At 37.7% G+C, this 24,474-nt stretch overlaps 8 protein-coding genes, 1 long non-coding RNA gene and 3 pseudogenes across 14 annotated transcripts; 4 read left to right on the top strand and 8 right to left on the bottom strand.

The window, feature by feature from the left end:
• Positions 1 to 118: 118 nt before the first annotated feature.
• Positions 119 to 1,903, bottom strand: LOC104791331 (peroxidase 36-like). The gene is made up of 4 exons (XM_010517178.3): positions 1,556 to 1,903; positions 1,269 to 1,460; positions 1,012 to 1,177; positions 119 to 724 (listed from the first exon to the last, which is right to left on the bottom strand). The coding sequence occupies exons 1-4, from the start codon at positions 1,796 to 1,798 to the stop codon at positions 306 to 308; spliced, it is 1,020 nt and encodes a 339-aa protein (XP_010515480.1). The 5' UTR covers positions 1,799 to 1,903; the 3' UTR covers positions 119 to 305.
• Positions 1,904 to 2,102: 199 nt separating this feature from the next.
• On the bottom strand, positions 2,103 to 3,107 carry LOC104791330 (dehydrin Xero 1-like). Its single transcript, XM_010517177.3, has 2 exons — positions 2,822 to 3,107; positions 2,103 to 2,490 (listed from the first exon to the last, which is right to left on the bottom strand). The coding sequence occupies exons 1-2, from the start codon at positions 2,981 to 2,983 to the stop codon at positions 2,287 to 2,289; spliced, it is 366 nt and encodes a 121-aa protein (XP_010515479.1). The 5' UTR covers positions 2,984 to 3,107; the 3' UTR covers positions 2,103 to 2,286.
• A 704-nt stretch (positions 3,108 to 3,811) lies between these two features.
• On the bottom strand, positions 3,812 to 5,072 carry LOC104791329 (uncharacterized). Its single transcript, XM_010517175.3, has one exon. It carries the CDS (start codon positions 4,837 to 4,839, stop codon positions 3,979 to 3,981), a length of 861 nt encoding a protein of 286 aa, XP_010515477.1. The 5' UTR covers positions 4,840 to 5,072; the 3' UTR covers positions 3,812 to 3,978.
• LOC147942771 (thioredoxin domain-containing protein PLP3A) lies at positions 5,043 to 7,244 on the top strand. Its single transcript, XM_087453243.1, has 9 exons — positions 5,043 to 5,420; positions 5,525 to 5,608; positions 5,912 to 5,986; positions 6,085 to 6,132; positions 6,215 to 6,357; positions 6,446 to 6,518; positions 6,612 to 6,673; positions 6,763 to 6,860; positions 6,942 to 7,244. Exons 2-9 carry the CDS (start codon positions 5,525 to 5,527, stop codon positions 7,049 to 7,051), a joined length of 693 nt encoding a protein of 230 aa, XP_087309369.1. The 5' UTR covers positions 5,043 to 5,420; the 3' UTR covers positions 7,052 to 7,244.
• Positions 7,118 to 10,222, bottom strand: LOC147942770 (disease resistance RPP13-like protein 4). The gene is made up of 3 exons (XM_087453241.1): positions 10,071 to 10,222; positions 9,766 to 9,845; positions 7,118 to 9,681 (listed from the first exon to the last, which is right to left on the bottom strand). Exons 2-3 carry the CDS (start codon positions 9,824 to 9,826, stop codon positions 7,253 to 7,255), a joined length of 2,490 nt encoding a protein of 829 aa, XP_087309367.1. The 5' UTR covers positions 9,827 to 9,845; positions 10,071 to 10,222; the 3' UTR covers positions 7,118 to 7,252.
• A 63-nt stretch (positions 10,223 to 10,285) lies between these two features.
• On the bottom strand, positions 10,286 to 12,113 carry LOC147942769 (AAA-ATPase At3g50940-like). Its single transcript, XM_087453242.1, has 3 exons — positions 12,055 to 12,113; positions 10,880 to 11,882; positions 10,286 to 10,778 (listed from the first exon to the last, which is right to left on the bottom strand). Exons 2-3 carry the CDS (start codon positions 11,876 to 11,878, stop codon positions 10,422 to 10,424), a joined length of 1,356 nt encoding a protein of 451 aa, XP_087309368.1. The 5' UTR covers positions 11,879 to 11,882; positions 12,055 to 12,113; the 3' UTR covers positions 10,286 to 10,421.
• A 483-nt stretch (positions 12,114 to 12,596) lies between these two features.
• On the bottom strand, positions 12,597 to 14,399 carry LOC147942768 (protein HYPER-SENSITIVITY-RELATED 4 pseudogene; annotated as a pseudogene). The gene has a single exon (XR_015559173.1). The product of XR_015559173.1 is annotated as a protein HYPER-SENSITIVITY-RELATED 4 pseudogene (transcript).
• A 262-nt stretch (positions 14,400 to 14,661) lies between these two features.
• Positions 14,662 to 18,457, top strand: LOC147942766 (uncharacterized). 3 transcript variants are annotated; one of them, XR_015559172.1, is made up of 3 exons: positions 14,662 to 14,791; positions 17,802 to 17,829; positions 17,918 to 18,457. It is a non-coding gene; the product is annotated as an uncharacterized LOC147942766 (long non-coding RNA). The 3 variants fall into 3 exon arrangements; XR_015559170.1 differs by lacking the exon at positions 17,918 to 18,457 and having other exon boundaries at positions 14,666 to 14,791; positions 17,688 to 17,889; XR_015559171.1 differs by lacking the exon at positions 17,918 to 18,457 and having other exon boundaries at positions 14,666 to 14,791; positions 17,568 to 17,889.
• On the bottom strand, positions 15,081 to 17,599 carry LOC147942767 (protein HYPER-SENSITIVITY-RELATED 4 pseudogene; annotated as a pseudogene). Its single transcript, XR_015559169.1, has one exon. The product of XR_015559169.1 is annotated as a protein HYPER-SENSITIVITY-RELATED 4 pseudogene (transcript).
• A 2,692-nt stretch (positions 18,458 to 21,149) lies between the features above and the next one.
• On the bottom strand, positions 21,150 to 21,748 carry LOC104791334 (uncharacterized). Its single transcript, XM_010517181.1, has 3 exons — positions 21,716 to 21,748; positions 21,544 to 21,619; positions 21,150 to 21,454 (listed from the first exon to the last, which is right to left on the bottom strand). The coding sequence occupies exons 1-3, from the start codon at positions 21,746 to 21,748 to the stop codon at positions 21,150 to 21,152; spliced, it is 414 nt and encodes a 137-aa protein (XP_010515483.1).
• A 297-nt stretch (positions 21,749 to 22,045) lies between these two features.
• Positions 22,046 to 23,787, top strand: LOC104791333 (uncharacterized). Its single transcript, XM_010517180.2, has 3 exons — positions 22,046 to 22,632; positions 22,998 to 23,119; positions 23,437 to 23,787. The coding sequence occupies exons 1-3, from the start codon at positions 22,365 to 22,367 to the stop codon at positions 23,602 to 23,604; spliced, it is 558 nt and encodes a 185-aa protein (XP_010515482.1). The 5' UTR covers positions 22,046 to 22,364; the 3' UTR covers positions 23,605 to 23,787.
• Positions 23,788 to 23,857: 70 nt separating this feature from the next.
• Positions 23,858 to 24,469, top strand: LOC109132519 (epoxide hydrolase 2 pseudogene; annotated as a pseudogene). Its single transcript, XR_015560439.1, has 2 exons — positions 23,858 to 24,291; positions 24,389 to 24,469. The product of XR_015560439.1 is annotated as an epoxide hydrolase 2 pseudogene (transcript).
• Positions 24,470 to 24,474: the final 5 nt, after the last annotated feature.

Here is a 24,474-nt window from a genome sequence, read left to right as displayed (position 1 = left end):
CTTAACTATAATTACAACAGCACCCCTTAAGTTTTTTGAAGACCTCTTAAATACACCCCGATACTTTTAAATATACATCCACATTCATTAAATTTCGAGAAAGAAATGGTAACTAATGGAGTTGTAACGTCAAAATTTCATTGCGGAGAATAGGAACATTCCAAATTCATTAGCAAATTCAGTTGCAATAAAAATCAATATGTTTTTGGGTAAACCATGCAACCACCAACCAAACTCATAAGTTAATTAACAAATAAGAATAATATTACACAAATCAAGACTAATATTAATCAAACCTAAATTACTTAAACATCATGGTTAACCCTCCGGCAGGTCCTCCGGATCTCACCATCCGTCCCCAACAACGGTGAGATGTTCCCCATCTTCACGATCGACTTGGTGAACTGCTCAAAAAAGGCTTCATCATTCTCCGCGTAAAGCTTGACCATCTCCATGGACTCACTGCTTTGCGTGAACAAAACCTCATCAGAGTTTAAGAGTCCTCTAAAGTCCACCAGATTCTTGAAGTAGTAATTGTCAAACTTAGTAGGCGTCACGTAGTCAAGATTAAAGAGTTTCTGGTCCTCCCCCGAAATCGGACATCCCTGCTGCAACATATAGGCGTAGTTTTGATTCAAAGTCTGGTCGGGGTCATTGTTTCCAGAATGGTTGTATAACCTTTGTCGGAAATTCAAGCACCTCGAGTTTCCTATCGTGTGACTCCCTACATTTGAATCATATTTATAAGTTTTAGAATTTATAATTTATCAATAATATTATGTTTTAGCTTGTATCTTTAGATGGGTTAACTTTTAACTATCCAATAACAATTACACATCGTTATTTTAAACATTTAATTATTAAAATCAATGGCTTCAAGAAACATAAATAAACTCAATATACTTAAACTAACCACAATTACAACAAAAAGAAACTTTTGTAATTCACTCAAAAGTTATTATAAGATACCAAATTGGTCGAGTGTATATATATTAGGGACGAGAAATATACCTAAGAGGGCAACAAGATCGGTGAGATCGAGTCCTTGAAGGTTGAACATGTTGACAATTGTCTGTAACGTGGAATCGGGAAAAGGAATGTTCTCCATGGAACCACTCAAGCTTGCTTCTCTTGCATCTCTTCTTCCAAGATATACTTCCCAAGTCGGTCCACCACACTAGTGTAGATTATTAAAAAATCAACGAGTGTTTGTTACAATTACGCACAATTATAAATCGTAATGATATGTGTTAGGAGGATTGACTTACAATTGCAACGGAGTCTCTAGCAACGAGAGCCAAGATATCGGCACAAGAAACTGTCTCAGGACATTCATATTCCAAGGCAGACTTAATCTCGTCAATGACTTCGAAACCTCGAGCAGAGTCTCGATTTGAAGTTGATCGTTTCTCGCTTTCTATGGTTCCACTACTGTCCAAAAGAACGGAAGCATCACATCCCTGCACCAACCAAAGTATGTATAGTAAGACTGAACATATCTCCTTATTTATGTCAAACATTGTATATTTGAAGAATAGAGTAGCTTTTGTCAAACATTGACGAAACAATCATGGAAATGGAGCCTAAGCAGTGAGGCAGCCATGCGAGGGTCAATGGAGTATGCTTTGGCGACGAAGACTTGAACGATGGCTTGTGCTTTTGGGCAGGAGTTGTCGTAAAACCAAGGGGAGAGAGAGGCCGCGCTTGTGCATTCATGTGTTCGATAACACATAGAAAGAGGTAAGAGCGCAGCAAGTAAGAATTGAGCGAGAACAATGCACACCATTGACTTCACCATTTCTGTATTCAATGGGACTCTAAGGATGATTGGGAAGTGATGATTGCATGGTTGAATAATTTATAGAGGAAGGTGTGACAGGTATGAATGTTACGTACAACACTCACATATTATGTTCGTTACATCTATATATAGTTTCCATATTTCTCGTTCTTTTCTGTATTCCTTCGTGTTGGGAATAGAAAATGTCAATATCACCTTTGTTATTTTAAATGGAAATATATCGATGTATCGTGAATCGGCCCGTGTGCTAACATTACCTAAATTTGTATCACTTGAAACAATAGAAGGCTTGAGCCATAAATGATTCGAAAAAGAGAGGCTTATATTTATTCCATTCAACAAACATATATAGGCGTAACGACCCTTGTGTTAAAAGAGTACGTCATATGCATTGTTCTTAATAAGAGCCACACTAAAACATTATTGTGAAATGAAAATATATAGTACCATATAACATATACGCAAACAGGTTGATAAAAGTGAATCTAATGATGACCACCCGGGAGCTTCTCTTTGATCTTTTCCATCATGCCTTTCTTCTCGTGGTGAACGGTGGTGCCGGTATCATAGGCCGTCGTGGTGGAACCTAAAGAAGTCTTGTTGGACTCATGATGACCCGGCAGCTTGTCTTTAATCTTCTCCGTTATTCCCTTCTTCTTCCTCCTCCTCCCACCTAGTCCATCGTCCTCCTTCATGCATGCACACACACGTGACAATTAGTAGAACATCAACAAAAAAAAAAGCAATAAGTTTTTGCAACACTTTCCCATATTTGAAATTCGAAGTATTCATGTTGGAAGGTTGCGAATATTATAAATTTTAAATTTTACACGTATGTATTTGATATAAGCAAAGCAAAAGTACTCTCGCTCCTTTTTTAAATTTTACTTTTTAAAAATAGACATTCTTGGAAATAATTAGGTGAAGTCAAATTAAATGAAACAATTTAATATATTTTGGTGATATAGAAAGTACATTAAATATCGCAAAAGCAATTGCAGAAAACAGAAGTATACGTACCGAGCTAGAGCTAGAGCTACTCCCAGAACGGTGAAGCATGCCACTCAAACCACCACCTTCAGCGATGACTGGACCTGCAGTGGTAGTTGAAACTGGATTACCGAATTGGTCAAGCTGTTGGTGAGTCTGCTGAGCTCCGGATTGGTTTTGGTAAGACTCCATTTTCCTCTTACAAGTTACAATTGAAAATTCAACCTTTTTTTTTAACTATAGACGAAACTATTCTTGACGATATTCAGACTCTTTTGAATGATTCTTTTTTTTTTTTATATAGAACCGCAACTTTGGATAGGGCTCATAATCACACATACTTAAAATAATTTGTGTTGATTACGAGCGACACACGCGGCGATTACGTAAGACGTTGGTATTGTCAATTGTGGTTGGTATGACACATGTCCGTTACTACTAATCCACCCACCTCGTTTAATTAATCCCTTTAATAAATATCTTATTTTGGACTTTATGGTCCTGCATGCAATAAAACAACACTCCATATTGCTAGCAAACGCCGTCGTTTCGTTTGTGTTTCTTGTTCCACCTTTGATGTTCTATTTTTAAATTTTAGGATTTAACACATTTACACACACATGTAACAATAAGAACAACGAATAAGTTTTCTCAAATTCATCTTTGTTTTTAATTAAGCAAATACATGTAATTTGTGTTTGTTACCGTTGGGATCAAATAAAGGAGAGGAGAGTAAGAGAGAGATATACAAGTCAATGGATAAATTTGGTACTTTAATTCCTCATACATACTGTACTTTGTATCCACTTTTAAATTTAAAAGGTTGTGGTTGTCTGCTCTCTCAATGGTTTTTTACACATGTCTAGTTTCTTCCAAGTTCCTTTCAGCTTTAGTTGCTGAAGTATCTTTGGCTTTTTAGTTTTTTTGGGGGTCACAGAGTAGTTCATTCCCCCTGATAATAATGTTCAATTTCGATAAAATAATTCACATATTATCATAACATAAAAAACCAACTATATATAAACGAAATCAAAAGTGGAAACTTCATATTAAATCAACGACCGAATCACATACATATACGCATAAACGCGCTTTATTTAAAAGCATCATATTAAAAAAACAATACAATACAGGTCCAGGATACTTAATTATTCTCAAATTAAACAACTTGTTAAAATGATTCTAGTTTAGTGACTACCAGGAAGCTTCTCTTTGATCTTATCCATCGTACTCTTTTTCTCGTGGTGAACAACTCCAGTATTACCATAACCCGTAGTGGTTCCAGTTTGATGGGTTCCATGATGACCAGGCAACTGATCTTTAATTTTTTCAACTATACCTTTCTTCTCGTGGTGAACTACACCAGTGTGTGTAGCACCATGACCCGCGTGAGTACCAGTTTGGTGAGACCCCTGATGACCTGGAAGTGTCTCCATAATCTTCTCCGTCATCCCTTGCTTCTCGTGGTGAGCACCGCCAGTGTTACCATAACCCGTGTGGGTTCCAGTCTGGTGTGATCCACCATGCTGGCCTGGCGTCACCTGATCCATAATCTTCTCCGTCATCCCTTTCCTCTCGTGGTGAACACCGCCAGTGTTAGTAGCACCGTAACCAGTCTGATGAGTTCCATGCTGGCCTGGCGTCACATGATCTATAATCTTCTCTGTCATCCCTTGCTTCTCGTTGTGAACACCGCCAGTGTTACCATAACCCGTGTGGGTTCCAGTCTGGTGTGATCCACCATGATGGCCTGGCGTCACCTGATCCATGATCTTCTCGGTCATCCCTTGCTTCTCGTGGTGAACACCACCAGTGTTAGTAGCACCGTAACCAGTTTGATGAGTTCCATGATGGCCGGGAGTCACCTGATCTATAATCTTCTCCGTCATTCCTTGCTTCTTGTGGTGAACACCGCCAGCGCTAGTAGCACCATAAGCAGGGTTGGCTCCTCCAGTGTGATGAGGAGCATGATGACCTGGGAGCTTCTCCATGATTTTCTCAGTAATTCCCTTCTTTGGCACTCCGGATTGGTTCTGGTAAGAATCCATTTTCTTTCTTCGACTCAAAATAAACTTCTGACTCTTTTCTTAGATATATAGAAAACTTTGTTTTTTGATGGAACTTAGGACTTTTGATCGATGAAGATTAAATGAGCTCTTGGATGATACTTTTATAGAACCGCAATTTTCATTTTGGATAGGAATTGAGCATCAGATTCATATTAGATATTTTACTCCATCTGTGTTGGCCGACATAAAAAGTGTCATTAGTTAAATCTGTATTGATTAAGAGTGAGACACATGGCATGTAAAGACGTCGGCGACTCGGCGTAGCGTAGTAGTGGTTAGCGACCGACATTTAAAAAAAATTAGCTTAGCTAGGCCTTATGGGCCATTAGATATGAAAAGGCCCATTATTCATTTTTAATCTAACGAAACGCAGTCGTTTGGTTCTTGTAACTTACCTTTGTATTGTGTTCATCTTTTGATTTTGGGATTTTTTTTTTTTTTTTGTTTTTTTCCGCTCCAGATTTGAAATTGTTAGAAACAAAAAAAAACTGAAAAAGCTTTGATTTTGATTTCTCAAGCTGTGTATTTTCTTCTTCACATCGGGGAGGAACTGGAAAAAGGTATGATCTTTGGAGCTTTTAGTTTTCTTCTATCTCTAAATCCTAATATTTTTATTGTTGTTTCTGATGCTATTCGTGTTGTGGAATTTTTTGGGTGCTAAAAGATGGATCCGGATGCAGTCAAATCGACCCTTTCGAATCTAGCATTCGGAAATGTAATGGCTGCAGCTGCTAGAAATTATCAAAAGGTAAATAAATAATTTTATCTTTTGAGTTTTTGGTTTAAAGCCATCAAATGCAATTTCCTAGTTGCCTTATTCTCAAAATTTTGGAAATTGTTCGATCATATATGCTTTTGGTAAGTTTATTTCATTACGTATATGAGATTCAAAGAATTGATTCATCTATGTTAAAAGCAAATCCATTGTTGAAATGGTGTTTGTTTGATGTCTGCCCAAGTGATAGACTTTGATGAGTTATATGGGCTGTGTAGATAACCTGTGAGTAGAGTACTTGTATGTTTTTGATGATTTGTTTATACGGATTTGTAGGAAGTTCTTGCAAATGAGAAAGCGCAAGGATCAAAACCTGTTAATGAAGAGGTTGATCTTGATGAACTTATGGATGTAAGTGCAATGTTCGCTTGTTGGGCTGTTTTATTTTGTTTTGGGTGTATTGAGATTTTCAAGCTTCTATAGTAGACTTACTTGTTTATGTGCTGTAGGATCCAGAGCTAGAAAGATTGCACGGTGATAGGATTGCAGCACTTAAGGTTATAACTTTGGCATCATACTGTATAATTAGTTGTGTAGGTATCTGTATGAACTAAACCTTCTAAGATTCTAACTTGACAGAGAGAAGTTGAGAAGAGAGAAGCGTTTAAAAGACAAGGACATGGTGAATATCGAGAGGTAAGCGAAGGAGATTTCTTGGGTGAAGTCACCAGGAGTGAGAAGGTGATATGTCATTTCTACCACAAGGAATTTTACCGGTGCAAGTAAGATCTCCCATCAGCTTATTTTTTTTGTTCGTCTTCTGATATGTGAGCTCGTAACCAAAGATATGCACTCACTGCATCATTGTAGGATTATGGACAAGCATCTGAAAACTCTTGCGCCTAGACATGTGGACACAAAGTTCATTAAAGTGGACGCAGAGGTTAGTGTGAACCACTTGATTAAAGTTAGAGAAAAGGAAATGGCTTTTGACCAATCCTTTGCTGAAGCTAATGCTTGGTTGACATAAATGCAGAATGCTCCTTTCTTTGTCACAAAGCTTGCAATAAAGACTTTGCCTTGCGTTGTTCTTTTCAGGTTTCGCCTCTTTCTTCTATTCATTCTTACATACAGGGTTTGTTGTTAGGTGTATACTGATAAAGTATGTGTTTCTTTATCATTCTTAGCAAGGGAATCGCGATGGATAGGCTAGTTGGGTTCCAGGATCTGGGCACCAAGGATGATTTCACCACGAATAAGCTAGAGAACGTTCTGGTTAAAAAGGGTATGCAGAACCTCACACCCACTTTTCTTTTATAATTACAGCTCAGTTAGAGAACTGTTACTTATGCAAAATCTTTAACAGGAATGCTCAGCAAGAAGAAGAAAGAGGAAGATGATGAAGATGCCGAGTATCAAGAGAGCATACGGCGGTCTGTCAGGTCCTCAGAGAATCTGGACTCTGATTCTGACTGAGCAAGGAGTTGCCATTGCTGCTAGTCTCTGTTTTGCCGTTTTGCTCTTTTGTTATATGTTTTACACTTTTATTAGAAAAGAAAACTTTGATATGAAATCCAAACGGTCAAATGCTACATTACATTGTATCAACGTATATGTAATACATCAACTTATTGTCGCTGATTAATAAACATTGATCTATTTGCTTAAACCGTGCCATCAGGTTCTGTGCGTTGGTGTTTTCGTCCACACTCCACCTCTAAAGCCGACATCTTCGATCGGGAAAGACTCTAGCTCTGGACACCAGTTTGCGTTAACGCTTCTGAGGTAGGGCATTGACCGTTGCAGTACTTCCCAGTCCATGTCTAGGTCTGACAGTGAACTTAACATCAGACCTTCGATTCTCCAGTGAGTATTATTCTCAATCCTCCAAAACCGTTCATGCATTTTCACCAAGTTGCCTGAGCATATTGACATGTACCTCAACATCGGAAGCTTGTGAGGACTCAACCACGATGGACTCGACTTTCCAGGATAGAACTGTAGAGAAAGCTCATGGAGCTGGTGTGGAGGAGTGAGCGCATCTATTTTGGTTATTAGATAATCGCCGTAGCTGTCGTAGCAGTTGATCGAAATGGACATGAGTTTGCTAAGGTTTATCAAAGAATCAAGCTCCTCATCTTCGATCTGATCGCCATGAGTCAGAGAAAGACCAAGTTTTCTGAGGTTTGTGAGGTTTCTCACTTCACTGAGCTTGCACCCATTGTTGGACCTTGCTGGCTTAAATCCCAACAGTACTTCGAGGTTCACGAGACTTCCAATACCCTTGGGGAAGCACTCAAGTGATCCACAATTCGTCATGTCAAGTACAAGGAGTTTCTTGAAAAAAACAATGCAAGGTTGAAGTTGTTTCAAATTCTGACAGTAGCTTGCGTCTAGAATCTGTAGATTGCGGAGATCTTCCATGGAACGAGGAAACTGGATCAAAGGATGTGTGTTGCTCAAACTAAGACATGCCAAGTGTTGAAGGCTCGCAATCTCATCCAAAATCTCAGACAGAGGAGCATCAAATATCGATTTTGAGATATCAAGAACCCGAAGGTACTTGCAATCTGTAAATTTTTTAGCTAGGTCTGAGTTGAGCTTGTTCACCTCACCTGTTTTAGTTGTTGACACTACGCCTCTCAGCTTATGATTAACTTTGATCTGCTTCTCATTAAAGTTTCCACTAATCCCAAGGTGACGACAGTTGAGGCCTTCCTGGTTAGAGAAGGAATCATTCTTCGCTATCTCGATCACCAAATCACGAACCATGTCATGAATCTTGCAAGTGATGATGGTTCCGCTATAGGTTTTGTCAACAACTTCTATTAGACACCTGTTTGTGAGCCCGGAAAAGCAGTCTTCTCCAGATTCAGTTGCAGATCTTCCATTTCTCCACATGACAAAACCTTCTCCAATCCATCCGTGTACAAGCTGCTGTTTCGGTATAACACAGTCTTCCGGATAGAGAGAGAGCATGAGAAAGCATGCTTTAAGGTGGGAAGGGAGTTCGTCGTAACTTAATTGCAGAGAAGACATCACATTGTCAGTTTCAGAACTGTTTCCTCTGAGCTCATCTTGAAAATGTTCTGCAATTCGTCTCCATTCATGATAGACATGGTCTTTGCACAGAAGCAACCCACCAACCGCTTTTATTGTCAATGGCAAGCCTTTGCATTTTGTTACAATCTCCTTGCCGACATCCTCTAGCTCGGGACGCTCACAAGTACCGTTATTTGCTGCAAATGCCACCTTACAAAACAGCAGCCAACTGTTATCAGAACTGAGGAGCTGTGGACGGTGAGTCTTGTCTCTGGCCTGAACCTTTACCGCAACAGATTCTGACCTTGTTGTCACAATGACGCTACCACCTTGTCCTCTAGGCAGTCCTTGGTAGATCTTGTCCCACCAACTCAAGTTCTTGTCCCATACATCGTCCATCACAATTAAGTACCTTTTCCCCAAGAGATACTGCTGGATCTTTCTCAGCAATGTTCCAAGATCATCACCAACACTCGCGTCCCCCAAGTTCCGCAAAATGCTTCTCATGATCTGTTCTTCAGTAAAAGTTTGGGACACAGACACCCATATCCTTCTTTCGAAACGATGTTCGATCTCTTTGTCATTGAACACTTCTTGAGCAATGGTAGTTTTACCTAACCCTCCCATCCCAACAAAGGCCATTACCAATAGCTCGCTCTCGTTTGATCGAAAGAGCCATTCCTTGATTTTTCTTTTATCTCCTTCCAAACCAACCACTTGAGTATGATCATACACCGGAGAGCTCCACCGATCAGTTCCATTATCTCTTCCAACATTGCTCGGCGTTATGAATTCAAAATAAGGCTTCACTTGCTTCTTCATCGACTTTATCCTCTCATTGATCTCTTTCAAACGTTTGCTTTTCTTGTACTGCAACGAAACCCTGGCAGGATAAAACCGCCAAAGCCACGCGTTGGAGGGCCTTTGCTCGTTCCCGTGATCATCACCATCATCATCACCAGCCGCAAGCTGACAATCCGCGAGTATGTCCTCAGCTTCATAAACCAGCTCTCGTAATTCCACCACGAAGTCACGCAGCACGTCGTTAGTTCTCTTCTTCCTCTCTGCATCCTTGAGAAAAGACAGCATATATTTCAACTCAACTTGCAAATCTTTTAACTGTTTTCCGTATTCAGATACGGTTCGACCTTTTTCTTCGAGGATGTTCAATGCTTTCTCTAGACACACTGTTACAACAGCGTCCACCATTTTCTCAGACACCTGCAACCTTCAGAAAATATTCCCAAGCAAAAATTTCAATCGCTTATGTGTTTCATTAGATCGGAATTTCTAAAAAATCAATCCACCAACGACTTATAGAATCTCAGTAGTAACCAAAGACTGGATTAATCTTTAACTAATCCGTAGTTTCTCAAGAACCATGTAGAATCCTTAGAAAATTGAAATGAATCTAACCAAAGTAAAGTCTATCTCATGGTAAGAGAACACTTACAAGGAAGTGACTTAGCCGATTAGGATCTGAAGCTCCTGATCTTTGGATCTTTTGCAAACTTTGTTTTCAGGAATGAGCTTACAAGACACTTTATCGAATTTGAAGTCAACGGTTTAACAATTATAAGTCAACAGTCAACCAAACTCGTTTTCTTTTTATCTTTTGTCGGAGATAGGATTTATATAGTTGATAAATTCAATAAATCTCTGACCTCATAAAATAATATCATCCGTAACATTTTTATAACATCATAGTGTTAAACAAAGAAAGAATAGAAATTGTCTTTGACATAACAAAAATAAAAGAACTACTCAAATTTTTAAAATTATTTATTTTTGGCCTTTAGCTTCATCATTTACAACTTTTCTTGGCTTTTAAGAACTCAACTAGTCCTTGGAGTACCTTATCCACAGAATCACTCCTCATCAACTGTTCAGCTACTTCAGCTGGCGTAACTTGTGTTTCTCGGATCAATTCCTCAATCTGCTCGAAAGTTATATGATCATCAATCTCGAGATAATTTGAAGCCAAAACCTTAAAAGCAGCTGGTGTGCAATACGACATGTGAATCTGCATGTCCATACGTCCTGGCCTCAACAATGCTGGATCCAATCTTTCTCTGTAGTTAGTTGTGAACACTATGATCCGCTCGTTACCACAACTTGACCATAGTCCGTCTACAAAATTCAATAGACCAGAGAGTGTCACCTGAAAAACGACCAACCAAAACATTAGTTAATTATGAGTTTAGGCAAAGAAGCAAGACATACAAACATTAAAGTGATAGTGAATATCCAAAAATGCATCACCGCTTTATACAAGGTATCGTCGTTGTCATCTTCAGTAGTGCGATTTTTGAACTCGATTGAACAGTCGATATCTTCCACAACTAGAATGGAACGGTTTGCAGTAGACATAAGTAAAGTCCGAAGCTCAGCATTGCTTTTAAGCGAAGTGAAGTCTAAGTCATAGATATCAAAGTTAAGATGATTAGCTATGGCTGCGATCAAGCTTGATTTGCCAGTACCGGGTGGACCATACAACAAATACCCTCTCTTCCAAGCTTTTCCAACCCTCCCGTAAAAGCCTTTCCGCTGCACGAATCTATCGAGATCCTCCACCAAGTTTATCTTAACCTCGGGATCCATGGCGAGAGTGCGAAACGTGGAAGGATGGTCGAGAGTCACAGAGGTCCACTCCACCGAGTAAGAATCAACGGTGAAGATCTTCAAAGTCTTACGGTTTTGTTTCATCAACGCAGCTTGTTCCACCACGAACGGTAAGTAAGATTCAAGAACCACGTTCTTGAACTTCTTTCGGAAACTGAGCTCGTAACTACGCACTTCAGATCTCAAAGTGGAGTTGAGATCCCGCGGGTTACGAAAATCTTTTTTGTCGACATGGCGACAAACAAGGATCCAACTGAGCTTGACGCCATCAAAAGTATCCACAACTTGCTCATCACGTTCGACAGAGACACTGTAATGGCTCTGTTTCTCATGCTTGTTCACTTTGATTCTTCTAGTGGAATTAGATATCTTGGTGGCGAGGTAAGCCTCCGCAGCCTCAAACACTTGGTTGTGTTCATAACCTCCGAACTCTTCAATCACAGCAGTCATCTCAAAAGAAAAGTAGCTGAAGAATCTGCGAAAGCCGTAAGAGATAAACTCATGAACCTCGCCTGGCATGTATTCTTGAACCACTGATCGAGCTAGCATCGCGGCTGCAGCCACCGATACAACTGCCGTGAGAGCTGTTTTGGCGGTGGCTAAGTGAGATTCACTAGAGGATGAAGCAGAGGAACTCATTGCCCTTTCAATAAGAAAACAAAAAAAATTAGAGCCACTAACCAAGAACTAACCTAATTAAAAAACAAAGGTTAAAAAGGTTTACGTGGTAAATAAGTCTGATTCGACTAATAAAACGATGCTATGATGTGTACTAAAATTGAAATTCTAACAATTCAAAAAGAAAGAATTGATACCAGCACTTGTGCGATCTCACTGAACGAACTTTCACGATACCTCTCAGAAAATTAGGGATGAAGATGATTCTTTAATTGTGAAACGAATTGTATATAGTGGGCCAACATCTACGGCCCATTTGTTTTTTTTTGTCGTCTTCAATCACCGACCATGGAGGCCCATTCGGTAAGTATAGTTTCAATGACTTTATAGTTTCTTAAAATACGTAAGCTATTTTTTTTTTTTGACAAATTAACTCTCTTTTTTCAGAAAAAAAATTTCTCTGTTTGGTTAAGGGCAATTCTTCTTATCAATACCACTAAAATAAGTTAATTTTTCAAACACACTATTATTAGTTTTATTTTCCAAAAATACCATTTTTTCTTTCCTAATCCCAATAGTATATTAATGAAAATGTCTCTCATTCAAAACTTATTGATACTAATTAATATATAAAAATGTATAGAAAGATATAAACCATTTTTTTTTGCTAAGCTAGAAACTATTTTTTTTTTGTTGCTTTTCATGAAATAAAGAGTACGTACGTACGCATGGGAGAAGATATAAATAGGAACGGTTTATTTAAAAAAAAAAAATGTTCCAAGTAAAAAAAAAAACAGAGAGAAACATTGCTGAGAATTAGCTTATTCATCAACCTTTTCGTTTTTTCTTCACAACCGAATCTTTTTTCTTGTTTTTGGTTTCCTTGTTCTTCGCTAGTTGCTCCTCCAATTCTTGCTCTTCCTTTTTGGCCTTATCTTGTTCCATTTTGACCTTCTTGGCTTCCAAAAACTCGACCAAACCCTCAAGAATCTTATCAACAGAGTCATTCCTCATAAGTTGTTCCGCCACATCTGCTGGAGTAACCTCTATGGCCTCAATACATTCCTCGACCTTGGTGAAAAGCGGGTGCTCATTAATCTCTAGATAGTTTAATGCAAGAACCTTGAAAGCACTTGGCGTGCAGTACGACATGTGAATGTGCATATCCATACGTCCAGGCCTTAACAAGGCCGGGTCGAGTTTCTCTTTGTAATTTGTTGTGAATATTATGATTCGTTCTTCCCCGCAGCTTGACCATAGACCATCAATGAAATTTAGCAGTCCAGAGAGTGTCACCTTCTTCTTTCGTGATTTCACAGGAGCTTCTTCTTCGTCATCAGATTCATCAGCTGCCCTATTATTCAGTTTGACCGAGCAGTCAATATCTTCCACAATAATAATCGAACGGTTAGCAGTGGCAATCAACAACTGCCGTAGCTCACAGTTGTCGCGAACCGCAGTTAACTCTAAGTCATAAATATCAAAGTTGAGATGATTGGCCATGGCTGCGATCAAGCTTGACTTCCCTGTGCCTGGTGGACCGTATAACAAGTATCCTCTCTTCCAAGCTTTACCAACCCTCTTATAGTAGTCGCTCCGCTTTACGAACTTGTCTAGATCTTCCATCACACTTCTCTTGACATCTGAATCCATTGCTAGCGTCTTGAAAGTAGAAGGATGGTCAAGGGTAACAGAGGACCACGTGCCTGAGTACCAGCCTCTGTCGAGAGTGAAGATCTTGAGCTTTTTCTTCTCTTGCCTCATTAACGTGGCTCTTTTCACTATGAATGGCAAGTAAGATTCAAGGGCTATGTCTTTGAATTTCTTAGGGAAGTTGAGATGGAACGATCTGACCTCAGATCTGACTTTGTTTGACTCAACATGGCGGCAACGGAGGACCCAACGGAACTGGACGCCGTTGAAAGTGTCCACAACTTCCTCGTCACGTTCCACGGTGACGTCGTAGCTTTTTTCTTTGGCGTGTTTGCTCACTTTGATTTTCTTATTGGAAGGAGAGATCTTGGTGGCTAGATAGGCCTTGGCAGCCTCAAAGACTTCATTGCGAACGTATCCTTCATATTCTTCGATGGTTATTGTCATTTGAGAGGAAAAGTCAAGAACGAAGCGGCGGCGGAATTCATCTGAGATGTAGTGTCGCACCTCGTGAGGCACATAGTTTTGGACTAACGATCGAGCCATTACCGCGGTTTTGGCGACCGAAGTTGCGGTGGTGAGAACTTTCGAAACTTGTACCGACTTGGTTTTTTCTAGGATTTGTGCAAATATATCTGGATAATTTGCAGCATAAACCGAAACAGTTCGAGGTCGTTTTGACATTCCAAGTGTCGTGTGTCTACCGATACCCACATGCAAACGAGGTGGACAAGAAGGGGATGTTAGTGCCATTGAGACCTGATCTCAAAAACTAATTACGAACCAGTTCGATCGATCGTATCTCTTAGGTTAATTTGCCAAGTTTCTTGGGTGAGAAGAAAAGGTTTCTTCCGTAAACCGTGAACGAGAACGTCTTCTCTCAACGAGGAGGAACTTCCAAAAACTCTTTATATAATAGCTAGGAATTGACAAAAAAAAAAAAAAGATGAAAATAAACACGAAAAGGAAATAACACAAAAAGAAAATTAAGGAAAAAAGGAAGATGATAAAAATAATACAGTATATAGAGAAAAAATAAGAAAATTAAAACATGTACGGCCCATTTAATAAAGAAAGTATTATTAGCGTCAACGTATTGTGTTGTGTGCTAAAATTTATAGCCCATTTAATATCAAGTATAGGTAAAAAGTGGAAGAAAACTCGGTACCTTATTAAGAAATCAAAGTCGTCTTGGATCATATGGATCCGAGGAGCTATGAGTGGTTGATTTTGCAGACTTGAAAACAAATGGGATTCCACTCGGACTCCGCGCTAGGTTAGGTATTAACTCAATTTTTTGTCTCCTTTAATTTGTCTGCATTATTGGTTCTTCTTACTCTGTGTTTTCCTTATTCTTGCCTACTTGCGAGATCTCTAATTAAGGGGGTTTATGCTTTGAATTTTACTTTCTGATTTCTTGATTCATCAGACCGATTCTTGAAATCTTAGGACTAGATTATATAGGAATCTTGAACAGTAACTTTAGTCGATTATGTAGTTTCCAGAAACTGCAAAAGTCTTTGGAGTTGGAATAGAAAGAAATCTGTTTCTGATTAGTGAGAAATTATTATAACTGAATGATCGACTTAATTTAGTGGAATAAAATCATAATAAGATCATCATTCATTATATGACTTAATCCTTGTGTTTTTGGCTATTAATTACTTGAGCTCCTTTGTAATGTTGGATCATCCCAAAATAGATAGACAAATCAACGATTCTTCTCAGGCGATTTAATAATTAAGGTATTGATATATGTTCTGCCAAGTTCATGTTGCTCCTCATGTTTGGCTTTTATCTTGGTCGTTCTCCATCTTCTTGGCTTTTAATAACTCGACCAAACCTTCAAGGACCTTATCAACACGGTCGTTCCTCACTAGCTGCTGCTGTTCATCAACCTCTTCGGTTTTCTTGACTACCAAATGATCTTTTCCCTCGGTGGTCTTTGTCTTGTTCTCCAACTCTTGCCTTTCTTTCTTGGCCTTATCTTGTTCGTTTTCGATCTTCTTGACTTTCAAGAACTCGATCAGACCCTCAAGAACTTTATCAACAGTGTCATTCCTCATAAGCTGTTCAGCCACCTCTGCTGGGGTAACCTCAGTCGCCTCAATACCTTCCTCGACCTTGCTGAAAAGGTGGTGCTCTTTGATCTCTAGATAGTTTGAAGCAAGAGCTTTGAAAGTACTCGGTGTGCAGTAGGACATGTGAATGTGCATGTCCATACGCCCTGGCCTCAACAACGCTGGGTCGAGTTTCTCTTTGTAATTGGTTGTGAATATTATGATCCTTTCGTCACCGCAGCTTGACCATAGACCATCTATGAAATTTAACAATCCAGAGAGCGTCACCTTTTTATACCGTGGATCCTCCATTTCGTCAGGTTCGTCACTAGTCCTATCTTTCAGTTCTAGTGAACAATCGATATCTTCTACAATAAGAATCGAACGGTTAGCAGTGGCAATCAATAACCGCCGGAGCTCAGAATTGTTGTTAACCGCAGTCAACTCTAGGTCGTAGATATCAAAGTTGAGGTGATTGGCCATGGCTGCGATTAAACTTGATTTCCCAGTACCCGGTGGACCGTACAGCAAGTAACCTCTCTTCCAAGCTTTACCAACTCTCTTATAGTAGTCTCTCCGCTGCACAAATTGGTCTAGATCGTCCATCACATTTCTCTTGACATCTGAATCCATTGCTAGAGTTTTGAAGGTAGAAGGATGGTCAAGAGTAACAGAGGTCCACGCGTCAGAGTAATTCCCATACATGTTTTCAGGGGAGAGAGTGAAGATCTTGAGTGTTTTCTTCTCTTGCTTCAACGACGTGGCTCTTTTCACCATGAATGGCAGGTAAGATTCAAGAGCTATGTCTTTGAACTTCTTGTGGAAGTTAAGCTCGAATGATCGGACCTCAGATCTCAGCGTGGAGTTTAGATCCCGTGGGTTGTGGAAGTGCTTGGACTCGACATGGCGACAATGGAGGATCCACTGGAATTTGACCCCGTTGTAGGTGTCCACAACTTCCTCGTCACGCTCCACGGTGACATTGTAGTTGTTTTCTTTCTCGTGTTTACTCACTTTGATTCTTTTGTTAGAAGGAGAGATCTTGGTGGCTAGATAGGCCTCTGCAGCCTCAAAGACTTCATTGTGAGCAAAACCTTCAAATTCTTCGATGATTATCGTCATTTGGGAGGAGAAGTAACTAAAGATACTGCGGAAGCCATAGGAAATGTAGTTGTGCACCTCGTCAGGCAAATAATCTTGGACTAGCGATCGAGCCAGCATTGCCGTTGCAGCCACCGAAGCCGCGGTGGTGAGAACCGTCTTAGCCGTGGCCAGACGGGATTCCGCGGAAGAAGAGTCAGAGGAGCTCATCTTGTTTTCGATATCTCTTTAGTTTCTGAGTTGTGTTTAATTAACCCCAAAAAAACACAATCAGAATTTATGTATGATAGGTGGGAAGTGGGAACGGAAGACTAATGGACGCAAGGAAGTAGCGAGGATCCTTCCCATTGCCTACTACAACGTGGAAGTTTCTAAGTTATAAAATAACAAATAAAAAAGAAGAAGAAAAGTAAAAGAGTTTTAATGGGCTCCAATGACTTGTTCATGAGGTTTATTTGACTTAGTAAACAAATAAATGATCCGATCCATGCGTCGAACAAAAACAATACTAAAAGAATTAGTAAACAAAGACTGACTTAACGTGTGGATCACTCAATTCTTGTAAAAGCAGTTTTAGAGAAAATGTGAGTCTAGCAGAAAGAAACCGTGTCACTTCCACTCATTTAATCCAATAACGGTTAATAGTGTTTATGCATATAGAGGTTGCATACTGTATACATCAAATAGTAATATACATTACTATTAAATCAATTCCACCAGTTTCTTAAAATTTATTATTTTTCTATCTTCATCTTAATTCTAGGGGTATATATTATTTCTTAGAGATTAGGTTTTATGTTTCTAAAGGCTTCTCTGGTAGAAATCTCCGTTGGTAGTTTTTTGATTTTGTTGACTTGTCCAATTGCTGCCATAAATAACACTAAACTGTGGTGTAGACCATGTGTTTGACGTCAAGATAGAGAGGGACATTGTATATTGGTGTGGCATGTGTTCTTGCTTTTTGCCTTTTCTTCGGGAAATGATTAATAAACTAGTGAAACACCGATGGTTTACAGGACTGGTGAGAGACATACATGAGGGTTGTTCATACTCTTTTTCCGTTTTGGTTTTTGTGGATGCAATTGAGATTTCTCTCACACAATGTTTTTTACTTTTTAATTAATTTACAGCTTACAGAATTGAAAGCTCTATCCTGAGGTATGATTGTGAGATAATTGTAAACGTGCACACATATATCCATCTCTAGCTCTTGTATCATTAGACGCCTGGAAATGTTATTTTGTAGCTAAAGTTGGTGTAGGCTCTTACTGGAAAATGAGTTAATGTCATGCTAATTAAAGACAACTGGTTGTTCAAACAAATTCAGAAACAAGTACCTTGGGATCAATGATCAGAGTCAAGTGGCCTAAACAGAGTTACCTGAGAACGGATGCAAGCAATATCTGCTTCTTCCGCGGAAAGAACAAACACTCATTAAGAGGATCTTGACAAGATTGACTAGTTGTGCATGGTGATGGTGCAGTCACTGTATAGACCAATGCGCCTTTCCCTTGGGGACTAAAGGTTTATTGCACCATCAGCACTACTGTGCCAATCATAATTAAGGCATCATTTGGTAATAGTTTCCCAGCTTCCTTTGAATCAGTCTTGTGAATAACAAAAGTGACAAGTAAAAGATGAAACGAGCAAATTGTTTGAAAACCCTTCATATAATAGAAGACAGAGCAAAAAAACTCAATACGACTAGAATGGATTCGTTATTCATCTGATGTTACATGATTTTCTAAAATAAAACTCGATATCTTATATAATATTATAAGGTTTTTGTCGGCTTTTGCTAATAAGATGACACTTGGCATGTTATCTATCTAATATTTGTCTTCTTTTGTTGTTTGGACCTAATTAATTAAATTTATTTGTATTTTGGACCTAAATAATTAGAAACTCATAAAACAAACAAAATACTTTTAACATTTTCTTTTTCCCTTTTTCAATAAGAACCCTTCTAATCTAAAGCCACCATTTATCAGTTGGTGGTTTCATCATAGGAAAAAAGCTGATCATAGTGTATTCTAAAATTATAAATATGAGTTTCAATCTTATGTATGATTTTTTTTTTATCTCCCTTACGTATGATTAAGAGCAAAAACGGATTCTAAATTATATATAAAATTTATTTCTTGGTTTAAATATTATAAATGATTCATGGACAAAAAAGAATTCTAGATTATGTTAGACTGTGGGATGTTTATGTGTTCTTTAAATTCTCTTATAAATTCATAATTTTTTGGATTTTTATTTCTGCTTAGTTTATGGCCTTTAATGTTATATAATCTAATGGTGGGATGTTTTCTGTAAGTAATTTGATAATTGCTTACTCATTTATTTCCCATTAGATCTTACCAATTTTTTTTCCCAAAAAATAGAATTCATTCTGTTTTCCATGAAATTAGAATTCAATCCCTAATTACTCTCTTTTTAAAACAAATTTTCAGTTACTATTATTTAATTTCAGTCATTAGGTTCCTATAAAAAAATATATTATTTTATATAACTTTCCAAATTTCAATAGGTATTCTTGAATAATTTTAAAATTATTTTTGCAGGTTATCATGGTTTGTTGTTCACATTAATACTACATAGAAAAAAATTATGTGAGAATGTTTGACAAATTTATTTATTCATTAGAGTGTTTATGTATGTCTTTCCTACAATCCTACTCTCCATGAGCCGGTCCGGAAATTTTGGATGTCATAAGCCAATATTTAAAAAAAATCCATTTTTATAATTGTAAACAAAATTATAAAATATACTAATATAAAAAATTATTTTCATATTGTAGTTCGTTTATTGCTTGCACACACGTTTCTTTCTCTTTTCAATGTTTTCATGTTCATTTAAATATTTATATGAAAATAAATATTATATTACCAAATAACTCCATTATTCTTTTAAAACTTTTCAGATATGGAAATTAGAATTCAATCCCTAATTACTCTCTTTTTAAAACAAATTTTCAGTTATTATTATTTAATTTCAGTCATTAGGTTCCTATATAACATTATTTTTATATATCTTTCCAAATTTCAATAGGTATTCTTGAATAATTTTAAAAATATTTTTGCAGGTTATCATGGTTTGTTGATCACATTAATACTACATAGAAAAAAATTATGTGAGAATGTTTGACAAATTTATTTATTCATTAGAGTGTTTATATCTCTTTCCTACTCTCCATGAGCTGGTCCGGCAATTTTGGATGTCATAAGCCAATATTTTTTAAAAATCTGTTTTTATTATTGTAAACAAAATTATAAAATATACTAATATAAAAAATTATTTTAATTATTTTCATATTATAGTTTGTTTATTGCTTGCACACACTTTTCTTTCTCTTTTCAATGTTTTCATGTTCATTTAAATATTTATACGAAAATAAATATTATATTACCAAATAACTCATTATTCTTTTAAAACTTTTCGAATATGGAAACTTTTTTATTAGAGTTAATAACTGAACTTATTTTTCTTACATAAAAAACCTAAAATTTTTGGCCTAAAATATGCCCCAAAAAATGGATGCCCTAATCTTTAACTTCACTTGCTTAGCCTATGGGTATAGCCTTGAACCATGTTTTATTTTTACTTCAGGGTTGTCGTGTTTGTTGGTTGTGTTAATATTACTATGTCATGAGAAAAATGAATCTATATCATGATTTAATATGTTGGGCATTTTAGGTTTTGTTCTTTTCTTATATTTTAGAATTTCATTTTTTTTTCTTTTGGACATTCATGTGGCAAAGCAGGATAAAACTTCTTCTTACTAGACGATGCATAGGAGTTTCTCCATTGTAAATTTAGTTTCTTAGTAGTCTTCATCTTAGTACGTAAGACCATCGAAGGTTTTTTTTGGGGCAACATCATTGAAGTTCCCTTATGACTCAAGATTGGATTTTTTTTTTCCCTATGGTAATAAATTACCAAAGATCTACAGGAATGACAATAAGTATATATCCACTAATTAACAATGAATTATAGGAACTTTGTTCGTATCTTTTAATAAATAAGATAACGTTTCCGGGAAACTTTAGTCTGATGAATTCGTTTCATCTAAGGAAAGACGAGAAATTGCATCCGCAAATACAACTAGCAAATCCGTAATTAATATATATCCATAAATCTTGAAGGAAAAAATGCAAAAACTTGAAACAGAAACATACCATTCCTTATAAGTTTATACGAAGAACCCTAACTTCAATGAATATCATCGGATTCATACAATAAACTAAAACATCAAAAAAAGAAAAAGAAAAAGAGAAAATCAATTCTCCTAGATTCTCTTCTGCTGATGATAAAAAAACGCAGAGAGAATATCCATGCATCTAAAGTTTCAAAAAAACGAAAACAAAAAATTACTGATTTTCGAATACAAGCAGAAAACCCTAATTTGGTAAAAAAAAAAAAAAAGGGTTTTGCTTGATCTCGATGTAATAGAAAAAAAATCCTCTGAAAAAGGTTTAATAATAACCGTAGTTATTATAGCCGCCGGGGAATGGGTATTGCTGAAAAGGTAACATTCCCTGCCCTTGTGGATAGTACCCTGGCCAATATGGCGTTGCTGATTGCCCACCAAAGAAAGAACTTTGATAGTTATTGCAGAAGTTAGGATCATGATGAGGACGATGATGTGTTCCGGTTTTCACAAACGCCATTTCAGCATCTTTGCTTCTCTTCGAACCCATAAGTTTTAGTAGCTTGTTTGGATCTCCTTGACCCGTTACGTATGCCATTCCTTCATCCACGTCTATCCAAAAATTCCCTCCTAAACCATTATGATCAAAAAGAGAACTGAGTCGACCAAAAACATACGATATATATATGTTTATAGATAGAAGAAAGAACCATATTAACCTCTGATTTTCTTGAGGATTTTCGTCATGCTCTTGTGCCATTGAGGGGAGTTGGTGTTCACTTTAAACCCACAAGTCTGCAAGAAAACTTTCGAATATGTAACGAACCGAACTAGCAAATGATAATATGAGACATAATCATATGATTATCGAATGATAGATTGAAAACGGACCAGGTTTTTAGTTGTACGACTTGACGAAAACATGTTTGGTCACCTTCTTGTGTACTCGTAACAAAAAAAATTAAAAAATGAAGCTGTTTATGCTAAAATGAACGAGAGCTAGTGGTATATATTTATACTGGATTGAAGATTTTCATTTGGATTTTTTAACTGTTGTTATAAGGTAACTATATCTATATATTACTAAAATGGTTCCATCTTTCGAGTTAATGTCGTTAATGGTATAATATTTTATTTCCTTATGTAGTATACGTACAACCCCAAATTCTAAAATGGTTATGAAAATTACTATGCAAGTATCCTCCCTCTAACTCCGTAATTACACTACTATATCATTAAGGAATATACACATAAATTCTCGCAATATTTTTTTTTAATGAGACTTGGAGACAATAATATCTCCACTATGTATTGATTTAAAAATTAAAATCAATTATCATAGACAGTCATCGAATACAAAATCACTAATTTGATGTACGTGACATACTGTGAGCCCAATCAGAGTTTATAGGCCCATTAGTGTTCAGGGTTTAGCGAAGAGTTTCTTCTCCGTTCCAAGTTTGGTGAAATTTGGCGAAGCTTGATCGGTAAATTCATCAGCTTTTCGGATCGGAATCTGTTCGCTGATGCTTTGGTGAAAATGGGGTTCGGAGCAATCAGATCGATACTTCGACCATTGTCGAGAACATTAGTTTCGCGTGCGGCCGCCGCTAACTACTCGTCTGCGTCGATTCAAGCTACGAAGCCCGAGTTATGCTCATTCTTCGGTGGATCGACGACTCATTTGAGGTTACCATGGTTTCCATTGACGAACCATTTTCATAGCTTAAGCTTAACTGATACTCGGCTTCCGAAAAGACGACCCATGACTCATCCCAAGAGGAAAAGATCCAAATTGAAACCTCCAGGTTTGTCATTTTTTTTGTCTTTGATGACTAGCTTTGTACCATAAAAATCGAATTTTGATGGGTTATATGTGTTCATTTTTAGTCTGGGGGGGGTGCAGAAATTGATGCTTTGTTTGTGAAATTGTTATTGAGTGTTGTTGTGTTGTGTGATTCAGAACGGAGTTAGTGTAATCTTCATAGGGGTGTTTTGTTTATGTTGTTTAATAATTAGTATTTCGTGGGTTTAGTGTTGATATCGTTTGGTTTTAGTGGATTGTGATTGTGTTAAAAGCTCAACTTGTGTTGTTACTGGTAAAATTGATATAGCTAGAGAGAATCATTGGTTAGGTTTGAATAGATGAATAATAGATTTGAGGACATTTCAGGTCCTTATGCATATGTTCAATATACACCTGGCGAGCCAATTTCTTCAAACAATCCTAAAAAGGGCAGTGTCAAGAGAAGGAATGCGAAGAAGCGCATAGGGCAGCGTCGTGCCTTTATACTGGTTAGTCTGATTTGCTTTGTAGCTTGTTTTTAGAAATTTGATAGCTTTTGATGGTTGCATAGCTTGACATTATTAGCTGAGATATCTTGTGTTGAGAATCCATAGATTGTAGTCATTGTACACACGAGAGAAAGTTTGAAAGCTGAGAATTCAAAAGTAGCCTGTGGGAAATATAAAAGGCTGTATCTCTCTTAGCTTCACTGCTTTGTTTCCATATCTTGGCAAAACAATCTGCAATGTTCCTTATTTTTAGATTGTTTTCTAAGAGAGATATTTCGTTTACTGATAAGATAGAGTTGTCGTGAATGTTTTCACAGTCTGAGAAAAAGAAGAGGCAAGCGCTGGTGCAAGAGGCAAAGAGGAAGAAGAGAATCAAGCAAGTGGAACGCAAGATGGCTGCTGTCGCAAGAGACCGAGCTTGGGCTGAAAGACTGACTGAACTTCAGCAGCTCGAAGAAGAGAAGAAGAAGTCAATGTCTTCTTGAGATTGCTTTCATTGAATCAATAATCCCAAATGACAATCTCTTTTTCTTGTCGTCAGTTAGAATTACTCTTCTTTGTTGTGTTTGGCGTGTTCTCTTAAGAGTTAACTCCCCATTTTGTCAGAAGAACTGAGAGTTACTTGACGTTTCTGTTCTTTATATTCAGTCATGTGTTTCTTGTTGGTAGACATCCTTTTACTTTAAGACAACTCACGAAACTGAAACTCAAGGATTTCTGAATCAGGACGAACGAACTCCACGTGTAACATATCTAGAGGCCTGGTCTCATTCGCCGCCACGACACGTGTATACATTGATTTATCCACTCTTGTAATAAAGTCTTCAGTTTGGTCGCTGATTTTTCTTCCCTCTCTCACAACTATCATCAAGACAAGAAACATGACGAGCTCTGTTATAGAGAAGAAGATAAAGACCAACGGGATTTGGTTAAACGTTGCTGAGAAAGGAGACAAAGAAGGGCCGTTGGTTCTGTTACTCCATGGTTTCCCTGAGACATGGTACTCGTGGCGTCACCAGATCGATTTCTTGTCGAGCAAAGGTTACCACGTGGTCGCTCCAGATCTCAGAGGCTACGCTGACTCCGATTCTCCTCCTAGCCACGAGTCTTACACAGTGAGCCACCTCGTCGCTGATGTCATCGGTTTGCTCGACCACTACGGCACTGCTCAGGTGATAAGTGATCATCTTCTTGAGAATCCAACTTTTAGATTTAGATAGATAGATTTCAGGAAAAGAAAAGCTTACATGTTATTGTTTACTGTTGTAGGCTTTTGTAGCAGGGCATGACTGGGGAGCGATCATAGGTTGGTGTATGTGCTTGTTTAGACCAGACAGAGTCAAAGGTTACATAAG

This window comes from Camelina sativa, chromosome 6 (genome assembly GCF_030686135.1).
Source record: "Camelina sativa cultivar CO46 ecotype springtype chromosome 6, ASM3068613v1".
Taxonomy (NCBI): domain Eukaryota; kingdom Viridiplantae; phylum Streptophyta; class Magnoliopsida; order Brassicales; family Brassicaceae; genus Camelina; species Camelina sativa.
This window is presented reverse-complemented; position numbering and strand designations above follow the sequence as displayed.